This window comes from Aythya ferina, assembly GCF_964211825.1.
Source record: "Aythya ferina genome assembly, chromosome: Z".
Classification (NCBI taxonomy): domain Eukaryota; kingdom Metazoa; phylum Chordata; class Aves; order Anseriformes; family Anatidae; genus Aythya; species Aythya ferina.
In genome coordinates, this window is record NC_140299.1 from 84,451,894 (window position 1) to 84,472,390 (window position 20,497).

The 20,497-nt window shown below is 48.2% G+C and overlaps 1 protein-coding gene across 1 annotated transcript; it reads right to left on the bottom strand.

Annotated features, from left to right (window-relative positions):
- Positions 1-930: 930 nt before the first annotated feature.
- LOC311427347 (endoplasmic reticulum aminopeptidase 1-like) lies at positions 931-13,009 on the bottom strand (the record flags this gene model as incomplete). The annotated part of the gene is made up of 9 exons (XM_084504658.1): positions 931-1,106; positions 1,629-1,764; positions 2,310-2,441; positions 4,355-4,468; positions 5,021-5,175; positions 5,537-5,657; positions 6,239-6,373; positions 7,808-7,946; positions 12,960-13,009. 9 exons carry the CDS (start codon positions 13,007-13,009, stop codon positions 931-933), a joined length of 1,158 nt encoding a protein of 385 aa, XP_084360784.1.
- Positions 13,010-20,497: the final 7,488 nt, after the last annotated feature.

Consider the following 20,497-nt stretch of genomic DNA (forward strand, 5'->3'; position numbering starts at 1 on the left):
GCTCATCTCCATCATGGAGGAGACGTGCAGCGAGGAGTTCCTCGAGGAGCTGGGCTTCCTGGAACCGCGTCCTGCCAGCCAGCTCTACGTGTACAACGGCCCTGAGGTGGACCTCGAGGGCTCCCAAGACACCTGGGAGCCCGAAGACAGCCTGGAGGCCACCCCCAGCCCTGCTGCCTCCCCCCGGGACACTCCTGTCACCAGCCTGCTCTCCTCCAGCAGCGCGGAGGATTCGGACATCGAGGAGCTGCCCAGCACCTCCAGTGCCGCCCTGCCTGGGGGTCCTGGCCACCCGCGCGCTGCACCCATGCCTGAGGAGCAGGAGGAGCTCTTCTCAGAGCCTGAAGAGGAGGAAGCAGAACAGGCTGCGGTGCCGGGCACAAGCCACGGGCCCTCTCCTCCTGGCCAGGGCAGGGACAGCTCACCTGGGGGGCCGCGGCGCCCCCCGAAGAGGAGAGCCGACAGCGACCCGGACTCTCCCCAGCCCTGCAAGAGGCCCCCGCGCCTTTAGCAGGGCAAATGTGGTTGTCATCCCAATAAAGAGTTGTGACCCTGCCACAGACAGTGTCTTGGTCTTCTTCATAGAATCACGGAATCCTACAGTCATAGAAATGTCGAGTGGCTCAGGTTGGAAGGGGCCTCAAAGACCACCTAGTTCCACTCCCCCTGCCATGGCCAGGGGTGCCACCCACTGGATCTGGTTGCCCAGCCTGGTGATGGGCAATGCCTGCCCACTCGCTCAGGACCCACAGATCCATCTCCTCAGGCCCCCTGGCCTTGCGCATCACCATGTTCCTCCTTCCCCACCCTCCCCCAGACCCCGCAGGGTGCAGAGCAGCAGCGCCGACCCTCCCAACATGGCCGCCCCGCTGCGCCTCCCTCCCTCCCTCCCTCCCTCCTTCCCTCCCTCCCTCCCGTTGGGCGCCGCGCTTAAATGTCCGTGTTTGCACTTTTAGGTGGGTTTGCAAAGGTAAAGCTTGGACGACATCTTCTTACCGGTGAAAAAGTTGCAATAAAAATCATGGACAAGCTTGGATACGTAAGAAGAGGAGGAAGATGGAGTGCATAGACAATGAATTTAGTAGCTAAGAACTTCATAAAAACTGCTGTAAATTTGTAAGCTCAGCATAGTTAAGTTTCGATTGGAACATGGGATATCAATGACAACTCTGGCTGTTCTTTTTCGGGACACTTTTACATAGTTAGTGACATCTCTTTAAATAGTGCTGTTTTCCGGTCAGCCCTAGGCACAGAGGTAGGATTTCTGTCTGTACACAAACCGATGCCACAGCACAGTATAGTAACATGAGAGGACTCAGATAAATACCAAACTCTCAAGTACTGATGAGTAAAAAACTAGATGCTTACTGCATTTGAAGATGACTGTTGATTCCTTCTGCAAAAGCCATCACCTTGTTGTTCACTTTTATCGGTACCTGCTGTGGGACAAATCTGTAGAAGAAAGTTTTGGTCATCTGTTTTTGATATCATTACCATAAGTATTGGTCACAGGCCTCATTGATATACTACAAAAACACACTATTCACAAAAAGCTATGAAATTTGGGGGGAAAAAAAAAAAAAATTAAAAAAAAAAAAAAAAAGAAAAAAAAAGAGAATAAGAAATACTTGCATTTGTCATACTGTTCCACAAATCTTCACTTTTTGCGTTTTGATAGCTGTACTTCTGCAGGTACTGCACAAGTCCAGCTTTAAAAACATCATCAGTCAGGTAGTCTTTCAACATATTTAATATATAGGATCCCTGAAAAAAAGTGTGACAAAATGTTTACAAAACCACTCCCTAGATAGCAAGATGCTTCTTTCAGAAAATTTTCAGCAGGCTAACCTAAACAGCAGTTCAATTTTGTATGTCTGTCTGATGAGAAATAATTGGGTTTTATATATATTTAAACGGTAATTTGGCTTTCCTTATTTCCTTAAATATATTTTGGATTGAGTAAAATATGTTATTATTTTTTCAATTACTATATAGAGCAGGCTCCAATGAAAAATGCTGGTTGGTTTAAGCACCTAAAATAATGTTTTAATGTTTAAATTGATACACAATAGGTAAGAAGGGGCAAAAACCTCCTCTTTTTATAGATGGAACAGGAAACCACAATTTGAACTACATGCAGGAGTTTTGGACTAGGATTGAGATAGAATATAAAGATCAGAACAACATTAAAAATTATATTAACACCACGGTTCAGGGATGTTTTGTATAAAGGACTGACTGAAATCAGTACAATGCAGATGTATAGTACAATCAGTACAACTGAGAATGAAATCAGTTACAGATTTTACCTTCACATAAGAAACATCAACAAACATTTCTAAAATTTGAGCTGGATCTTCCACAGGAGTAGACACAGGATGTAATGAATTTAATGCATCCACTTCCATGGCATCAAAACAGTTTGATAAGAAATAATCTTCCTAATAGGAGACAAAAATGATTATTACTACCAAATTTTGCTTAGTGACTACTGAATTCCTATTAGTTCATATTTCAGTCCATTCTACATGATGTTGAAATCCCATAAGGAAAGCCAAACATATCTTTGGTTTCATTACAGAGCTGGACAGGATAGGCAAGGCAAGGCAAGGCAAGGCAAGGCAAGGCAAGGCAAGGCAGGGCAAGGCAAGGCAAGGCAAGGCAAGGCAAGGCAAGGCAAGGCAAGGCAGGGCAAGGCAAGGCAAGGCAAGGCAAGGCAAGGCAAGGCAAGGCAAGGCAAGGCAAGGCAAGGCAAGGCAAGGCAAGGCAAGGCAAGGCAAGGCAAGGCAAGGCAAGGAAAGGAAAGGCAAGGAAAGGCAAGGAAAGGCAAGGAAAGGCAAGGAAAGGCAAGGAAAGGCAAGGAAAGGCAAGGAAAGGCAAGGAAAGGCAAGGAAAGGCAAGGAAAGGCAAGGAAAGGCAAGGAAAGGCAAGGAAAGGCAAGGAAAGGCAAGGAAAGGCAAGGAAAGGAAAGGAAAGGAAAGGAAAGGAAAGGAAAGGAAAGGAAAGGAAAGGAAAGGAAAGGAAAGGAAAGGAAAGGAAAGGAAAGGAAAGGAAAGGAAAGGAAAGGAGAGGAGAAAGGAAAGGAAAGGAAAGGAATATAGAGAGGCAAACTGCCTCTACCCTTCTAAACCAACTTTAATACTCCAGCTAGTGAGACTTAAAAATAACTCCAAAAAGACATGCACACGTTCCAAAAGTTTGATGACAAAATGAATGGTTAGTAACCACAAAACAAAGCAAAGGGGAAAAAAAAAAAAAAAAAAAAAAAAAAAAAAAAAAAAAAAAGCAAATGATGAATTCCTTCATTATTATATTGCTTCATTATTTTTCCACTGCAGTTTTATGGCAAGTTTCTGCATAGATCTTCCCAGTGCACTGTTCGTTTCACTACTTTGAACTAGGCATACTTGCAAAGTTTCATATATTGAACCTGTGCTAAAGCTAGCGGGAGGATTTGGGGGTCTTCGTTAGGATTTAAGTCTGACTATACATGAGGGAAAAAAAATACATAATTTCATAGAATCATAGAATACCCCGAGTTGGAAGGGACCCATAAGGATCATCAAGTGCAACTCCTGGCACCGCACAGGTCTTCCCAAAAAGTCAGACCACATGACTAAGAGCACAGTCCAATCGCTCCTTCAACTCCGACAGGCTTGGTGCTGTGACTACTTCCCTGGGAAGCCTGTTCAGGTGTGCGACTACCCTCTCGGTGAAGAACCTCTTCCTGTTGTCCAGCCTGAACCTCTCCTGCCACAGCTTGACACCATTTCTGCAGGTCCTATCACTGGTGATTACACAGAATAGGTCGGTGCCTGCCTCTGCACTCCCCCTCGTGAGGAAGCTGTAGACCGCGATGAGGTCCCCCCTCAGCCTCCTCTTCTCCAGGCTGAACAGGCCCAGTGCCCTCAGCCTCTCCTCATACGTCTTCCCCTCTAGGCCCTTCGCCATCTTTGTAGCCCTCCTCTGGACACTCTCCAACACTTTTGCATCCTTTTTGTACTGCGGTGCCCAGAACTGCACACAGTGCTCGAGGTGAGGCCACACCAGCGCAGAGTAGAGCGCGACAATCACCTCCCTTGACTAACTAGCAATGCCTTTATACTTTCCGAAGTCTAAATAGCTTTTGAAAAGAGAATATGCTTTGATTGCAATCATTAACTTCCATCACCAGTTTTTGAAGTAATTAGATACAATAAAATCAATATTCTTACCCTTCGAGTTAAGATCAGACAATTCTTTCAAAGGGAAAGCAAAAACTATTTCACAGCACAAACATGCTTGGCCTTCACCCTTACAAATTAGTGGACTTAGAATGCAAATATAAAATAAAAATACAGTAAATGCTGCTTACAGCTTTCAGTTCTGGATGGGTAATGTTGACTGACACAAACTCCATGAATTTTGCAAACCCTTCATTTAACCACAGGTCATTCCACCACTCCATGGTAACTAGGTTGCCAAACCACTGAAACAACAGCAACAACAATTTTAATTTAAATACACGGTTTTTCACAAAAGCTGCTACTGACTGATATGAAATTGAATTTATAGCATGTCACTGACATTTAAGGCACATTTTTGTAGTAATGCAGCTTACTCTGGCCTCTTTCTATTTCATTTCTTATTTTAATGGTAATACTCTACAGCATGGGTTTCCATTACAATTCCATGAAACTTTATACATAAACCAGGTTTGATAGGAGAGCCACGCATAAACCTGTAACAATTCTTAACTTTTTTACCTATATTCATGGCTTGCAATTAATTTCAAGGGTTAGCAATGGTGCAAAGTCCCCAGAGCACTACAGCTACTGAACTATACAGATTTTGGTTACAGCCCTGCATGTCTATGAAGCCCAACGAGACTTTATTGGGAACAGTCGCGTGATTCACGGATGAACACCCTCAAACCGAAACAGCTCTTTTCAGTCTATATTCTCAAATATCTCTCCATCCACACAGCTGTGACAACTCTGTGGGTCCCTTCTGATCCTTTATTGTTGCTCCTAAATCTCACCTGATGAGCCAGTTCATGGGCTATTATCATAGTAATCCAAAGTCTAGAAGATGCTGAGGATTTATCAGGGTCATACAACAATGCGGATTCCCGATATGTGGTCAATCCCCAGTTTTCCATAGCACCAGACTGGAAATCAGGAATAGCTGCTAAATCTGGTGGAGGGGGGAGGAAGGAGGAGGGGGGGAGGGAAGCATTAATAAACTGCTAGGATTGTTTGACCCAGTAAAGAACCCAGTCACCTGCTCATCCCACTTCACAACAGCTCCCACATCACACCTTCTTTAAGGCTTCTCCTAAATGTAACAGCAAAGACATACCTTTAAAAAGTTCTCTATAGAAGGATTTTCCGTTCTCAGTGAAGCTTTTCAACATACTCTTAAGTTACACGAAGCAGACAGTTTAAAAACATGGGAGCCAAAATTGTCCCAGTCTTACCTAACTCATTGATTTTATGCAATTTTACTCTCTATTCTTAATGCTATTCTTGAATACATTAAATTAGGTAACACTTACCTTGTTTAGGTAAGGGATATGAAATGCTGAAGTAATCCTCATAAAAGTCTAAAAGTTTTACTGCCGCATCCAGGGCATAATCAGCTTGGTGGATCTTCTCTGGTACCGTGTATACAGAAATCTACAGTAAACAAGCAGGCAGTATTTAAATGCCAGCATCAAAAGTTTACAGAATTTGTTCTTTAACATAGGTGCGTGAGTGGTCATGAAAAGTGACAGTAGAGCACATACCTAACAGCTTTCATACAAAAGTTACTTTTAAAAAATCCAGATACAGATATGTTCAAAATTAGAAATGAGAATTTTACTTTATCCTCCAGAACCACCATGCCTGTAAAAGGACATCTATACCTTCCATCCCCTACCAAGACAGAGCTGTTTAACTACCACTGTTCTGTTTTATTCCTGATTCTCCAATAAAACTATATTTAATTTCCTTTTAATCAAACAGTCTTACTTGAAACAACATTACCAATGCACGTAAGTATATAAAAAGAAAGCATATTACCAAAAACTTTTGGAATTAGTAAAATTAGTCTTAATGCAAACTAATAATCCAATTACAAAGTCAACGTTTTTCTCTCCTCTCATTCATGTAAAACTTCACAATGTATAAATCCAACAATTTAGCTTGAAAGTACACTATATGTTTCCATATAGATTTTGTTATAAAATAAGCTCTTAGAAAATCAGAATAGTTACATTAACTCCATGACTGGATATTTTGCTGATGGACTTGAAATCGGAAACAATAAAGGCCACGAGGTAGGTACTCATCTTGACACTGGTATCAAAATGGTCTTCAACAAGCCATGAATTTACATTCACAGTCTTCATCTAAAAAAAGACAAGCACAGCTCATCATCCGGTAGTACCTCTAAGGACTTTGGCACCAAAAATCAATGTGTTTCTTTTCAGTTTCACTAAGACAATTTTAAAGACAAGTTGGAAAGAAGTCAACCCTGTGCCAGCCCGTCCCCACACAAAGAAAACAGAAACATACAGGTAGTTTCACTCGTAAGTGTTACTTCAACATTGCTAAAACTAGATAAAGATACTCATTCAAAAGCTTTAATTTTCCTCAGTGTCTGCCAGCACATCGATCTAATTAAGATCACACTTGAGTTGATCAGAAGTTGTCTAAATCTAAACATCACTTGTTACACATGAGAGAAATAAACTACTCCAAACAATGACTCAGCTCTCTCAGATATCTATTTCAAGACAAAATGAGTCGCCTGTTAGAGTTTTCCCTTTTGATTCGCCTCAGGTAACTAACATAGACTTGGAGTATATTTAGCCACATTGGAATACTAATACTGGCACCCACCATTCATTCATTATTTTATCCACTTTTCAATGCAAGAACTGTTTTGTTTGATAGTTTGTTTTTAACCAACTTCCAAAAGACTTCATTTTTTTGAAATGTACTTGGTGTATGGGGAGGCGTTGTTCCCTCATTTATAAGGGTTAGTTTCCTGGCAAATCACGAATCAATAATGCAGAAGAATTTGTGAAGAATCTCTTATGCACAGAGTAAGACCAAAAGTATGACATGTGACCCACCCTACATACGCCTACATATTTGTAACTGCAAACCATATTTGTAGATGTTACACATACTCCACTTTCACAGATGTTTTGAAGACGAAAATAACCTTTTTTTGTTGTTGTTTAATATATATATATTAATATATATTAATAATAATTAATATTTATTTAATATATTAAATATATTAATTAATATTTTATTTAATATATTAAATATATATAATATATTTAATATATATAATAATAATATATAATATAATAATATAATATATATAATATAAAAATAATAATATATTAATATATAATATATAACGTATTATATATTATATATTTATATATATTAATAATATATATATATATATATAATATATATATAAGGTCCTGAATAATATTGTGTCCGTATTCAGATACATTTTAATATTAATTCTTAAAATCTAAGACAAAGACTGAAAGCATTTTATGAGTAAAATAAAGGTTAGTGAGATTACATTGTTCTCAAACCACTGCAGAGAACAGGAACCCCTAGGATGCAACATCTGTTGCATTCCTTTATAACTGTGTATCAACACTACCAGCAATCATTTACTCTCAGAAAAGAACTGACACAATCTTTAGCTCAATATTCCCATGAACAGCAACTTCCTAGGTATTCTCTTCTCCTTTTACTTTCTTTTTTAAAGGTCATCAAGCAACAGCACAACATTGAATGTATCCACCTACAAGGGGCATATTGGACAGCGCAAGGTGCTTTGGTTCCCTCCTAATCTTAACTGAAAATCTGGCTTTGAAAGCTGCTTCATCGAAACACGGGAAGGCTGTTCTTGCAAATGGTGGCTCAAAATGTGTTGCTGCGAGCACTCTAAGGAAAAAAGAGAAAACCTTTAGTCCACATGCCTTCATATGCACAGTGTTCACCACCTTGTGTGAAAATCAAGTAATTTCACAGAATCACAGAATTTCTAGGTTGGAAGAGACCTCAAGATCATCGAGTCCAACCTCTACCTAACGCTAACAGTCCCCACTAAACCATATCCCTAAGCTCTACATCTAAACGTCTTTTAAAGACTTCCAGGGATGGTGACTCCACCACTTCCCTGGGCAGCTTGTTCCAATGCCTAAAAACCCTTTTAGTAAAGAAGTTCTTCCTAAGATCCAACCTAAAACTCCCCTGGCGCAACTTTAGCCCATTTCCCCTCGTCCTGTCACCAGGCACGTGGGAGAACAGGCCAACCCCCACCTCGCTACAGCCTCCCTTGAGGTACCTGTAGAGAGCGATAAGGTCGTCACTGAGGCTCCTTTTCTCCAGGCTGAACAAGCCCAGCTCCCTCAGCCGCTCCTCGTAGGACTTGTTCTCCAGGCCCCTCACCAGCTTCGTTGCCCTTCTCTAGGCCCGCTCGAGCACCTCGATGTCCTTCTTGTAGCGAGGGGCCCAAAACTGAACACAATACTCGAGGTGCGGCCTCACCAGAGCCGAGTACAGGGGGACGATCACCTCCCTAGCCCTGCTGGCCACACTGTTCCTGATACAGGCCAGGATGCCGTTGGCCTTCTTGGCCACCTGAGCACACTGCTGGCTCATATTCAGCCGACTATCCACCATCACTCCCAGGTCCTTCTCTGCCTGGCAGCTCTCCAACCACTCGTCTCCCAGCCTGTAGCTCTGCAATAAGCGCCCCAGGTGCAGGACCCGGCACTTGGCCTTGTTGAACTTCATGCAGTAGTCCTCAGCCCATCGATGCAGCCTATCCAGATCCTCCTGCAGAGCCTTCCTACCCTCGAGCAGATCGACACACGCACCTAACTTGGTGTCATCTGCAAACTTACTGAGGGTGCACTCGATGCCCTCGTCCAGATCATCAAGATATTAAAGAGGACCGGCCCCAGCACCGCGCCCTGGGGGACGCCACTAGTGACTGGCCTCCAACTGGACTTGGCTCCATTCACCACGACTCTTTGGGCCCGGCTATCCAGCCAGTTTCTAACCCAACGAAGCGTGCGCCACTCCAAGCCAAGAGCAGCCAGTTTCTTGAGGAGAATGCTGTGGGAGACGGTGTCAAAAGCCTTGCTGAAGTCAAGGTAGACCACATCCACAGCCTTTCCCTCGTCCACCCAGCGCGTCACTTTGTCATAGAAGGAGATCAGGTTCGTCAAGCAGGACCTGCCTTTCATAAACCCATGCTGACTGGGCCTGATCGCCTGCTTGCCCTGCAAGTGCTGCGTGAGGACTCTCAAGCTAACCTGCTCCATGAGCTTCCCTGGCACTCAGGTCAAACTGACAGGCCTGTAGTTTCCCGGGTCTGCCCTCCGGCCCTTCTTGTAGATGGGCGTCACATTTGCTAGCCGCCAGTCAACTGGGACCTCCCCCAATCGCCAGGACTGCTGATAAATGATGGACAGTGGCTTGGCCAGCTCCTCTGCCAGTTCACTCAGTACCCTTGGGTGGATCCCATCCGGCCCCATCGACTTGTGCACATCCAAGTGCCGTAGCAGGTCACCAACCAGCTCTTCATGGATGGTGAGGGCCACATCCTGCTCCCCATCCCCTTCCACCAGCTCAGGGTACTGGGTATCCAGAGAACAACCGGTAGTGCCGCTAAAGACTGAGGCAAAGAAGGCATTGAGCACCTCCGCCTTTTCCTCATCTCTTGTAACTAAGTGCCGTGGTTCCGCTCGAGTGGGCAGCCGAGCTCCACCACAGCCGCTCCCTCACTCCCCCTCCTCAAAGAGGAATGGGGAGAAAATATGTGAAAAGGGCTCAAGGGTTGAGACAAGGATGAGAAAATCACTCAGTAATTATTGTAACGGGCAAAACAGACTCGGCATAAGGAGATAGTAAGATTTATTGCCTATTAACTAACAAGCTAGAGAAGTGAGAAACAAAGGAAAGAAACCAAAAGCACCTTCCCCCCATCCACCCTCTTCCACCTCCTCCCCCCAAGCGGCGCAGGGGAACGGGGGAATGGGGGTTATGGTTAGTCTACAGCACTTCTTCTCTGCCGCTCCTTCTCGGTCACTCTCGTCCCTTGTGCTGTGGGGTCCCACCCACGGGATGCAGTCCTTGATGAACTGATCCGGCGTGGGCTTCCCACAGGCAGCAGCTCTTCCAGAACTGCTCCAGATATGGGTCCGTACCACAGGGTCCATCCCTCAGGAGAAAACTGCTCCAACCTGGCTCCCCCACGGGCAGCAGCTCCTGCTGGGTCACCTGCTCCTTCGTGGGCTCCTCTCCACGGGCCACAGGTCCGGCCTGGAATCTGCTCCGGCAGGGGTCTTCCACAGGCGGCAGCCTCCGTCGGTGCAGGGCCACCTACTCCACCGTGGTCTCCTCCACGGGCTGCAGCGGGGGACCCTGCTCCACCGTGGCACTCCATGGGCTGCAGGGGGACATCCTGCTTCGCCATGCTCCTCAGCACAGGCCGCAGGGGACTTCTGCTCCGGCGCCTGGAGCACCTCTCCCCCTCCCTCTACACTGACCTTGGCACCTGCAAGGCTGTTCTCTCAATCCCGGCTGCTGTGAGGCGCAGCGTTTTTTTCCCTGTCTTAAATATGCTCTCACAGAGGCGCAAAACAACATCGCTTACTGGCTCAGCTCTGGAAAACAATGGGACCCTTCCCAAACATGGGGCAGCTTCTAGATCTTTCTCACAGAAACCACCCCTATGGCCCCCTGCTACCAAAACCTTGCCACGTAAACCCACTACACCAAGTTTCCCCCCGCATCCAGTAAAGGATGGAGATTCTCCTTAGTCCTCCTTTTTGTGTTGATGTATTTATAGAAACGTTTTTTGTTATCTTTAATGGCAGTAGCCAGATTGAGCTCCAGATGAGCTTTGGCCTTCCTAATATTGTCCCTGCATGGCCTCGCTACATCCTTATAGTCCTCCCTAGTGGCCTGCCCACTATTCCAAAGATTATAAACCCTCTTTTTTCTCCTAAGATCAAGCCACAATTCTCTGTTGAGCCAGGCTGGTCTTCTTCCCTGCCAGCTCGTCTTTGGGCACGTGGGAACAGACCGTTCCTGCGCCATTAAGATTTCCCTCTTGAAGAGCGCCCAGCCTTCCTGGACCCCTCTGCCCTTCAGAACTACCTCCCAAGGGTCTCCACCAACCAGTGTCCTGAGCAGCTCAAAGTCAGCCCTCCGAAAGTCCAATACAGCGGTTTTACTGGTCCCCTTCCTGGCCTCGCCAAGAATAGTGAACTCCACCATTTCGTGGTCACTCTGCCCAAGACAGCTCGCGACAATCACATCCTCCACCAGTCCTTCTCTGTTTGTGAAGAGAAGGTCTAGCGGGGCGCAACCCCTGGTAGGCTCACTAACCAGCTGCGTCAGGAAGCTATCTTCCACACTCTCCAGAAACCTCCTGGACTGCTTTCTCAGGGCTGTGTTGTGCTTCCAGCATATGTCAGGGAAGTTGAAGTCCCCCACGAGTACAAGAGCTGAGGATTTCGCAACTTCTGCCAGCTGCCTGTAGAACTCCTCATCAGTCTCCTCATCCTGGTTCGGCGGTCTATAGCAGACGCCGACCAGGACGCTAGCCTTGTTGTCCCTGCCGATCCTAACCCAAAGGGACTCGACCTTGTCATTCCCAGCCTCGAGTTCTACAACATCGAAAGGCTCTCTAATATAGAGAGCCACAGCCCCACCCCTTCTGTGCTGCCTGTCCCTTCTGAAGAGCTTATAGCCAGGCATTGCAGCACTCCAGTCATGAGACTGGTCCCACCACGTCTCCGTGATGGCAACCAAGTCGTAGCCTGCCTGCTGCACGATGGCTTCCAGCTCCTCCTGTTTGTTACCCATGCTGCGCGCATTGGTGTAGATGCACTTCAGCTGGGCCATTACCTTATCCCCCGGCCTTGCCATTGCTCCCCCTGGCACAGCAATCCCCAACAATCCCCAACAATCCTTGCTTCAGCCCCATCCCCCTTCCTACCTAGTTTAAAGCCCTCTCAATGAGCCCTGCCAGCTCCTGGCCCAGGATCCTTTTTCCCCTAAAAGATAGCGACCCGTCTGAGGCCATCAGGCCAGGTGCTGAGTCAAGTGCCCCATGATCGAAAAAAAACAAGATTTCTGCATTGGCACCAGCCCCGGAGCCACGTGTTTAACAGGTGGGCTTTCCGTGTCCTCTTTGTTCCCCTCCCTGCCACCGCAGGGATGGATGAAAACACCACCTGCACTCCCGCTCCATCCACTAACCGACCCAGCCCCCTAAAGTCTCGTTTGATAGCCTTCAGGCTTCTCTCCTCAATGTTGTCACTGCCCGCCTGGACTACCAAAAGAGGGTAATAGTCAGAGGGGCGTACCAGGTTGGGAAGCTTCCTGGCAACGTCCCTGACCCTGGCCCCAGGGAGGCAGCACACTTCCCTACGGGTAGGGTCAAGCCGACAAATAGGGCCCTCTGCTCCCCTAAGAATAGAGTCTCCAACAACAATAACCTCCTGTCTTTCTTGGTGGAGGCAGTCCTGAGGCGTGGAGTCAACCTCCTCGCCCTAGGCATCCTCCTGGGAACACTTGCTACCTCTTCCTCAGCTACTGGTCTGTCGAGCTCCAGGGCCTCAAACCTGTTGTGTAAGGGCACCTGGGAAGGTGAGGCCACAAGGGGAGGGCATCGCCTGCGATGTCGAGCAGGGACCTGTTTCCATTCCTCCTCAACTCCCAGATTCCCTCCCTCTGCCCGACGGCTACAGGGCAGGGGGTCCACCCCCATTTGGGACGTCTCACCTCGGTACCTCTCCTTGAGGCCCTGCAGGGAGTTACTCCACAAGTCTATCTCTCGCTCACACTCCCTGATGGCCCTCAACCTCTCCACCTCCTCCTTGAGCTCCGCCACCATGCGGACCAGGTCATCCACCTGCTCGCACCTCACGCACGCACTTTCTCTGCCTCCCGCCAATGGCAGCAACAGGTTCAGACACTCCTCGCATCCGGTGACCTGAACTGCTGCATAAATTTCACATTTATGAGATAATTTAAGTACTTTCAAAATCTTTGGCATGCTAAGAATTACCATTTCTCAATCTGTGGTGGGGAACAGAAGTGGATACATAAAGCTTCTTGACCAACCCCCCTGATAAGGGGTTCTGCAATAAGAGACAACTTGTCAGAGCCCAGCGAGTCCCCGGACTCTTCCTCTCCCATCACTGCAGGACGGCTGGACGTGTCGGTGGATTAAGGCCTGCTAAGGCTACAGCCAAGAACCCCACAGCCCAGAAAAGGACCCAGCTCTCCAGCTTCACACAGGGCTTCGCCAGCCATCAGCCTTCCTTGCTGCATGGGCACACTGCTGGCTTATGTTCAACGTGGTGTCCACCAGGAACCTCAGGTCATTTTCTGCCAGGCTGCTCTCCAGCAGGGTGCCCATAGCATGTCCAGGTGCCTGGCGTTGTTATTCCACAGGTACAGGACTTGCCACAGCTCCACGAGATTCCTGCCAGCCTTAAAGGAGTCCTTGCAAAGGAGTTCAAATGAAAATACGCTCTGTCATCACGGTGGGCTGGTCCGTTCCAAGCGTTTCTAACCACTCCTGTGGCACAGAAGTAAGTTCCTGGGTCCATGTGTACCACTGCTGAAGGACAAAACCACCCAAGGAATGCTGGAAACTCTAGGATGACCAAGGCAGATGACCAGAGTAGAACAACTACCAAAAGAGTTTCTCACCCTGCAGCAAGAGCAGATCTCTAGTAAAGGACAACAGGCTCAGATATCTCTGCAATAAGAACTGACAATGGAAAAGAAGGTCCTTCGTGGTGGTGCTGGTAACCTCTCCCCAGGAGCATCACCAACATCAGGACGAAGGTACAATTTGAGATCTCAGATACAGACCTGCTAGCCTGGTAGCCCGATCTTTTTCTTCTCACAGAATCACAGAATTGAAGGGGTTGGAAGGGACCTGAAGAGGTCATTGGGTCCAACCCCCCTGCCAAAGCAGGTTCCTCAGAGCAGGCTGCCCAGGGAGGCATCCAGATGGGCCTTGAATATCTCCAGAGAAGGAGACTCCACAACCTCCCTGGGCAGCCTGTCCCAGTGCTCCGTCACCCGCACCATGAAGAAGTTCTTTTGTATACTCATGTGGAACTGCCTGGGCTCCATTTTGTGGCCATTGCCACTTGTCCAGTCCTCACAAACCACTGAAGAGAGGTTGGCCATGTTATAAACATAAATAGGATCCCTCCCTCAGTCTTCTTTTCCCCAGGCTGAACAGACCCAGGTCTCTCAGCCTTTCCTCATAGGGAAGATGCTCCAGGCCCCGTATCATCTTAGTTGCCCTCCGCCGGACTCTTTCCAGGAGATCCCTGTCTTTTTTTGTACCGGGGAGCCCAGAATTGGACACAGTACTCCAGGTGAGGCCTGACCAGGGCTGAGTAGAGAGGGAGGATCACCTCCCCTGCCCTGCTGGCCACGCTCCTTTTCATGCACGTCATGATCCCATGGGCCCTGTTGGCCACGAGGGCACACTGCTGGCTCATGGCCAACCTGTCGTCCACCAGGACCCCCAGGTCCTTCTCCTCAGAGCTCCTCTCCAGCAGGTCATCCCCCAGCCTGTACTGATACATGTGGTTGTTCCTTCCCAGGTACAGGACTCTACACTTGCTCTTGTTAAACCTTGTTAGAAATGTTTTAACAATTCGTGTCCATAAAGAACAGTCCTGTCTGCCTCTGGGCCCTGCACTGGCAATTTAATTCTTGAACCACAGATGCAGTAGTGAGAGTGGGTAGCAAATACGAGTACTGCTGGCATATGTCTGTCTATGAGGAAGCCCATTCCTTCTTGTACTTGCTGCTCATCACTGCCCCCACTCAATATCTCCCTATCGAATTAATGTGATTCCAGCGGGTAACCTTACTTCTTCTAATGTCTTAGCCAATTCAGCATGTGTTGGTGCAGGTCTGTGCTTAAACCTCTGGGGTAAATGAGCAAAAAAATGCTCTATTACTTCCAAAGTAAAAGCAAATTTGTCTTGTCCCTGCCATGGTAATGTGACCAAAAGATATCTCGAACACCAACGACAGCCATCCTTTAAATCCTCCTGTATTAAGCAGATTAGGTATGTCAGAGAGACTGGGTGCTGTGACAGTCAATGGTTTAGTAGCTGCATTCAACTTTCTGTAGTTTACTGTAAGCCATCATGTCCTTAGCACTTGTAACTGGCCATACTGGAGAATTAAAAAGGGAATGGATTTTTTTAACAGTTTCCCTCTCCACCAAATATTTTGTTAATTCACCTTTCACTGTCATCGCTAATTCTGGGGACAATCCCTTATTATACCCACACCAGAGGCTCAAACAGGTGCAGGAATCACCTCATCACCTAGTTTTTTAAATCATTACCCTCATGGTCAACTCAGGGCCAGGAAGGTTTGACAGACCACCATTGTTCCTGTATGTGCTGGATTGGTTGTGATAGATTTAATTTTGTCCATAGTAGCTCATGTAAGTGTTATGTTTAGATTTTTAACGGAAGTAGTGCTGCTAACAGACCAATGTTTTAGTTGTTTCTGCATAGTGCGTACACGGAGTCGAGTTCTTTCCTCTTCCCAGGCTGCCTGCTAGCAAGTTGACTGGGAGTACAACAAGAAAAATTTTTTTAATCAACATTTGGTGTGATTTTCAGTATCACAACTGCTATGAGGACTGCAAGAAAAATGCTTGCCAGGTTTGCAGCATAATACCATTAGCCTGAATAAGTTATAAGGCAATAGAAATTCCCTAGTAAAGGACGGTGTAAATGCCAAAACTTAATTGGACAAGCTGTTTCCTCCTGTGAGTAGATTATTCAGATTATTTCCTGTATTTCCTGTAACTGAAAAACAAACAAACAAACAAAAACAAAAAAACAAACAAACAACAATGTTTACTCCAAAATTTATCCATTTTAAGTAGAACACATAATTTAAAAGTCTGTTTCTGCTACAGTTACGTGAAAGATTTTATCCCAAGTCTTCATTCTATACAGTAGAATAAAAAAAAAATAAATTTCAAAGGACAATTTTCAGCTTCACATTAAGACCGGAGTCCACCTCATCTTGTAAGTCTCTTCTACCAGGTTAGAATATCACCACTAACACATTGGTACAATTCCTCTACAGCTAGTCAGCTCAGCTTTTGTCATTTATATTCCAATGGGACAGGAACTGATTCACTCCTTTCAAAGTTGTGAAAAGTAATTCCCCCACGCTTATTTTATAGCCTGGCTGAGCGATGCACTGAAAGTTTTCCCTCCGCTATCAGAACATTTCAAAGCACGGAGTTCAGCCAGTGCATGAAATCTGTTGTTCAGCCAGACATCTTTAGGGCGAGTCTATTTTGCCTTTCAGAAATTCATAAGGATATCAGCATGGTAGAAAATATCAATAAAGTTTAGGAAACACAATGAAAGGAGGAAAAAGAAAAGGCAAATTTGAGCTTCAGAGCTGTACTGACAGATCTGAAATTCTGTGGGGATTCCGTAGGTTGGAAAAGCACAGCAAAACTCACGCCTGAGAATAAGGGACCATGAGGCTGCCAATACGCTAAGGTTACTTACTGTATCAGCATGCTTAATTACAACAAAGTAACAACATGTATTTCTTACCTCTGATATTAATTCCGATATACTCTCCCTGCTCTGGTTGTGAAACACGGAAAGCTCTGTCACGCAGTCCTCGTCAAGGTGTCCCTGCTGCAAGAACACGCACTACATTCAAGCATGAGGCTTTCAGGTTGTCTCACCGAGACACATCTGACCATGACACTGTTGTGATATGCCGCAGGCAGAGTCCCTAATTATCCAAGATTTCACGTTTTGTATTTTAGTTAGCATCATGGATAAATGTTGCCGTGAGCAAACAGAGAAAGTCACATAACTTCAGCAACTTCAGCATCTCGGCCCTCCTTGGTGAGAGGTTCTGAACTCACATAGGAAAGGCTGTGTGCAGATGAGATTTTTCACTTGAGTGGAAGCTACACTTTTATCTCTTCTTAAATATGCAAAGCTACATCAGGCATGCACGTCTTTGCCAGAGCCGCTTAAAACTGACGGTGCGTGTGCAACAAGCTGTTCTTTACCTAGACAAACAGCGGCAGCCAGTGGCCAGCAGGAGACATTGGCAAACAACTGAGAGACGGTCAGGACAAACGCTTTCAAAGAGGTCAAATTGTTAGCCGAACAAGCAACTCTCTGAGACATAGAAATGAGATAAACCATAAGCACGTCCAACATGCTTGTATGAAAACTTGTGTTTTGCTCCATCATGGGTTCCTTTCCACGGAGGAAGAATTTCAATCTTGTCTTCAAAAACCCATTAGTGAGATCCTTAGAAATGCATTGTAGGCAATTTCACAATGCTCAGGGGTTGGGGCCCTTGCTCAGTGAGGAGGGGCTGAAGCAAAGATGTTTGGTCAGACTGCAGAGGAGCCTCAGGGCAGCCTTCTCGTAACTACGAGGAGGGCAGCAAGACAAAGCCAAGCTATCTCAGCAGGGCATGGTGCGATGATGACAAACAGCAGGCACGGTGGTACAAATCACCACAGGGAGATGGCAATTCTTTGGGTGTTATGTAAGGGTGTTCTGGTGTCCCACAGACCTTGCTGATGCTGTTTTAAAATAATTAAAAAAGCGAGGTAGGAATTAAAATTAGTTCACTTATTGCGAACCCAGAAGAGTGGCTATTATTAAATTGGGAGAGAAAATACAGCACAAAGAGGCTGGAGATGAGAATGGTTGAATTAAAGGGCAGGGGAATGGGGAGAAAAAGAAACAAAAGAAACAATAAGGCCGCGGGGAAGCGCAGAGAGAAGGAAAAGGAAATATTCTCTACTTCCCATCAACGAGCGATGTTCAGCCATGGCCTGGGAAGCAGGGCATCAAAACACGTAGTGGTTGTTGAGGAGGAACAGCCCCCTGCCCCACGGCAGCTCCCCTGTTTATTGCTGAGTGTGGCATCAGGTGCTCTGGAATGTCCCTTTGGTTGGTTTAGGTCAGCTGCCCTATCGATGTCCCCTCCCCATCACTTGCCCACCCCCATTGATTTCTTTTGATGAAGTGGCCAACCATCTGGTTGCCCAAGGGAAGCCAGCTGATGGCACCTGTTTGGCTTTCAGCACAGCTTCAAGACTGTTTCTCCCTGTCTCCTTCTGGACAAATTGGGCAGCACACAGCTAGAGCAATGCATAATGCGATGGGTGAACAAGGGGCTGACGGGTCGCGCTCCAAGGGTTCTTGTAAATGGGGTTGCATCAGGCTGGTGGCCAGTCATAGGGGCTTGTGCAGGCCTCCGTTTTAGGGCCTGTTCTCTTCAGCGTTGTCCCGACTGACTCGCATGTAGGACTTGAGGGCATATGGAGTCCGTTTAGGCATGATGCTAAACAGGAAGGAGTGGCTGACTCCATCGAGGGGAGGAAGGCTTTGCAGAGAGACCTTGACAAAGCAGAGAGCTGGGCAATCCCCAAGCATATGAGGTTTAGCAAGAGCGAGTGAGGGATTCCACGCCTGGCAAGGGGCAACCCTGGCTGTATGGACAGTCGGGGGGACGAGAGGCTGGAGCGCAGCCCTGCAGAGAGGGATCTGGGCGTTTTGGTCGATGGCAAGTTGAACGGGATTCAAGCAGGGGCCCTGGCAGCCAGGAGGGGCAACAGCATCCTGGGCTGCCTCCAGCACGGCATCGCCAGCTGGGCGGGGGCAGGGATTGCTGTGCTCTGCTCTGCGCTCTTTCAGCAGCGCCTCGAGTCCTGTCCTGGGTGCACTTTTGGGCAGCACACTAACAGAAGGACATCAGGTTATTGGAGAGTGTCCAAAGGAGGGCTTCGAAGTGGTGAAGGATCGGGAGAGTAAGATGGATGAGGAGCACATGAGGTCCGCGTGTTTGCTCAGCCTGCACGAGACTGAGGGGAGGCCTCATGGCGGCCAGCAGCTTCCTCACCAGGGCAGCAGAGGGGCTGGCGCTGAGCTCTGCTCTCTGGGGCCACTGACAAAACTCGAGGGAATGGCAAGGAGATGGGACAGTGGAGGGTCTGGCTGCAGGCGAGGAGAAGATTGTACACCAACACGGGGCTTGGCCACTGAAACAGGCCTCCCAGTGAAGTGGTCATGGCAGCCAAGCTGCCGGGGTTCACCGAATGTCTGGCAAGTGCTTTCAGACATGTGCTTTGGTTTTTGGGGGTCACCCAGAGCGCTGGGCTCTGAGGTCACCCAGCGATGGGCTGTGAGGTCAGCCAGCAATGGGCTGTGACCTCACGGCCCTCGCTGCTTATCTTGGGGCGCCGGCAGAGCCTGGCCCAGCCTGGCTCGTGCCTGGACTCCCGCTGAGCGTGTGTGCGAGGCTTGGAGTGCCGAGCAAGGATCTCTCGTGAGATTTGTTGGAGCTGTGCTGTGGGGCCGTCGGCAACTGCTCTCGGTGCCCGTCCCCGCAGCCAGTGCCTGCGTTTCCCCGGCCCTGCCTGGCTCAGGCAGCCGGGGCTGTGGAGGGAGTGCTCGCAGCAGTGCAGGTGAGCTGTGCGGGGACACGTGCCCCGGGGCTCGGCTTGGGGTTTTGTCCTGCTGAGGGGCCGGGGCACTGCCGCTGCCTGCCCTGGCTCAGCCACTGACCCTGACCTCTCTCCTTCTTGCAGCGCACATCAGCTGTCGCAGCGGTGCCAGCCAGGGGAAGCAGCTCCCCATCTGCAGCTCTCCCCAGCCCGCTGCAGCGAGCCGACACCATGGCAAGTGAGGCCCAGGACATCACTTGCCCTGTGTGCCAGGGGGTCCCCAAGGAGCCCAGCTACGTCCTCCCCTGTGTGCACCACTTCTGCTTCGGGTGCATCATGCGCTGGGCCAAGAGAAGCAGCACCTGCCCCCTCTGCAGGCAGCACATCACCTCCATCCGCTACTCCATCTGGGCGGAAGACGACTTCCTGGAGGTGCAGGTGGCCCCCGATGCAGAGGCGCAAGACGACAGCCCCCAGGACGAGCAGGGGGCTGCAGAGCCCATGCCCCAGCCTGCCGTGAGAGGCCTCCCGCCCGAGGAATGGGCAGCCCTCTTCAGGGAACACCTAGAAGTCCTCGGTCCGCTGCGCTCCTGGGTGCGCCAGCAAGCCAGGGAGCTGTTCGACGCTGCCTGGTGGGACCAGGACATGCTGGAGGCCAACATCGTCGCTTGGCTGTGCCGCTGTGGGCTCGATGAGCACGCCTTGGTGCAGGAGCTGCAGCCGTTGCTGCAGGGCCACACGGTGAGCTTTGTGCAGCGGCTCATCTCCATCATGGAGGAGACGTGCAGCGAGGAGTTCCTCGAGGAGCTGGGCTTCCTGGAACCGCGTCCTGCCAGCCAGCTCTACGTGTACAACGGCCCTGAGGTGGACCTCGAGGGCTCCCAAGACACCTGGGAGCCCGAAGACAGCCTGGAGGCCACCCCCAGCCCTGCTGCCTCCCCCCGGGACACTCCTGTCACCAGCCTGCTCT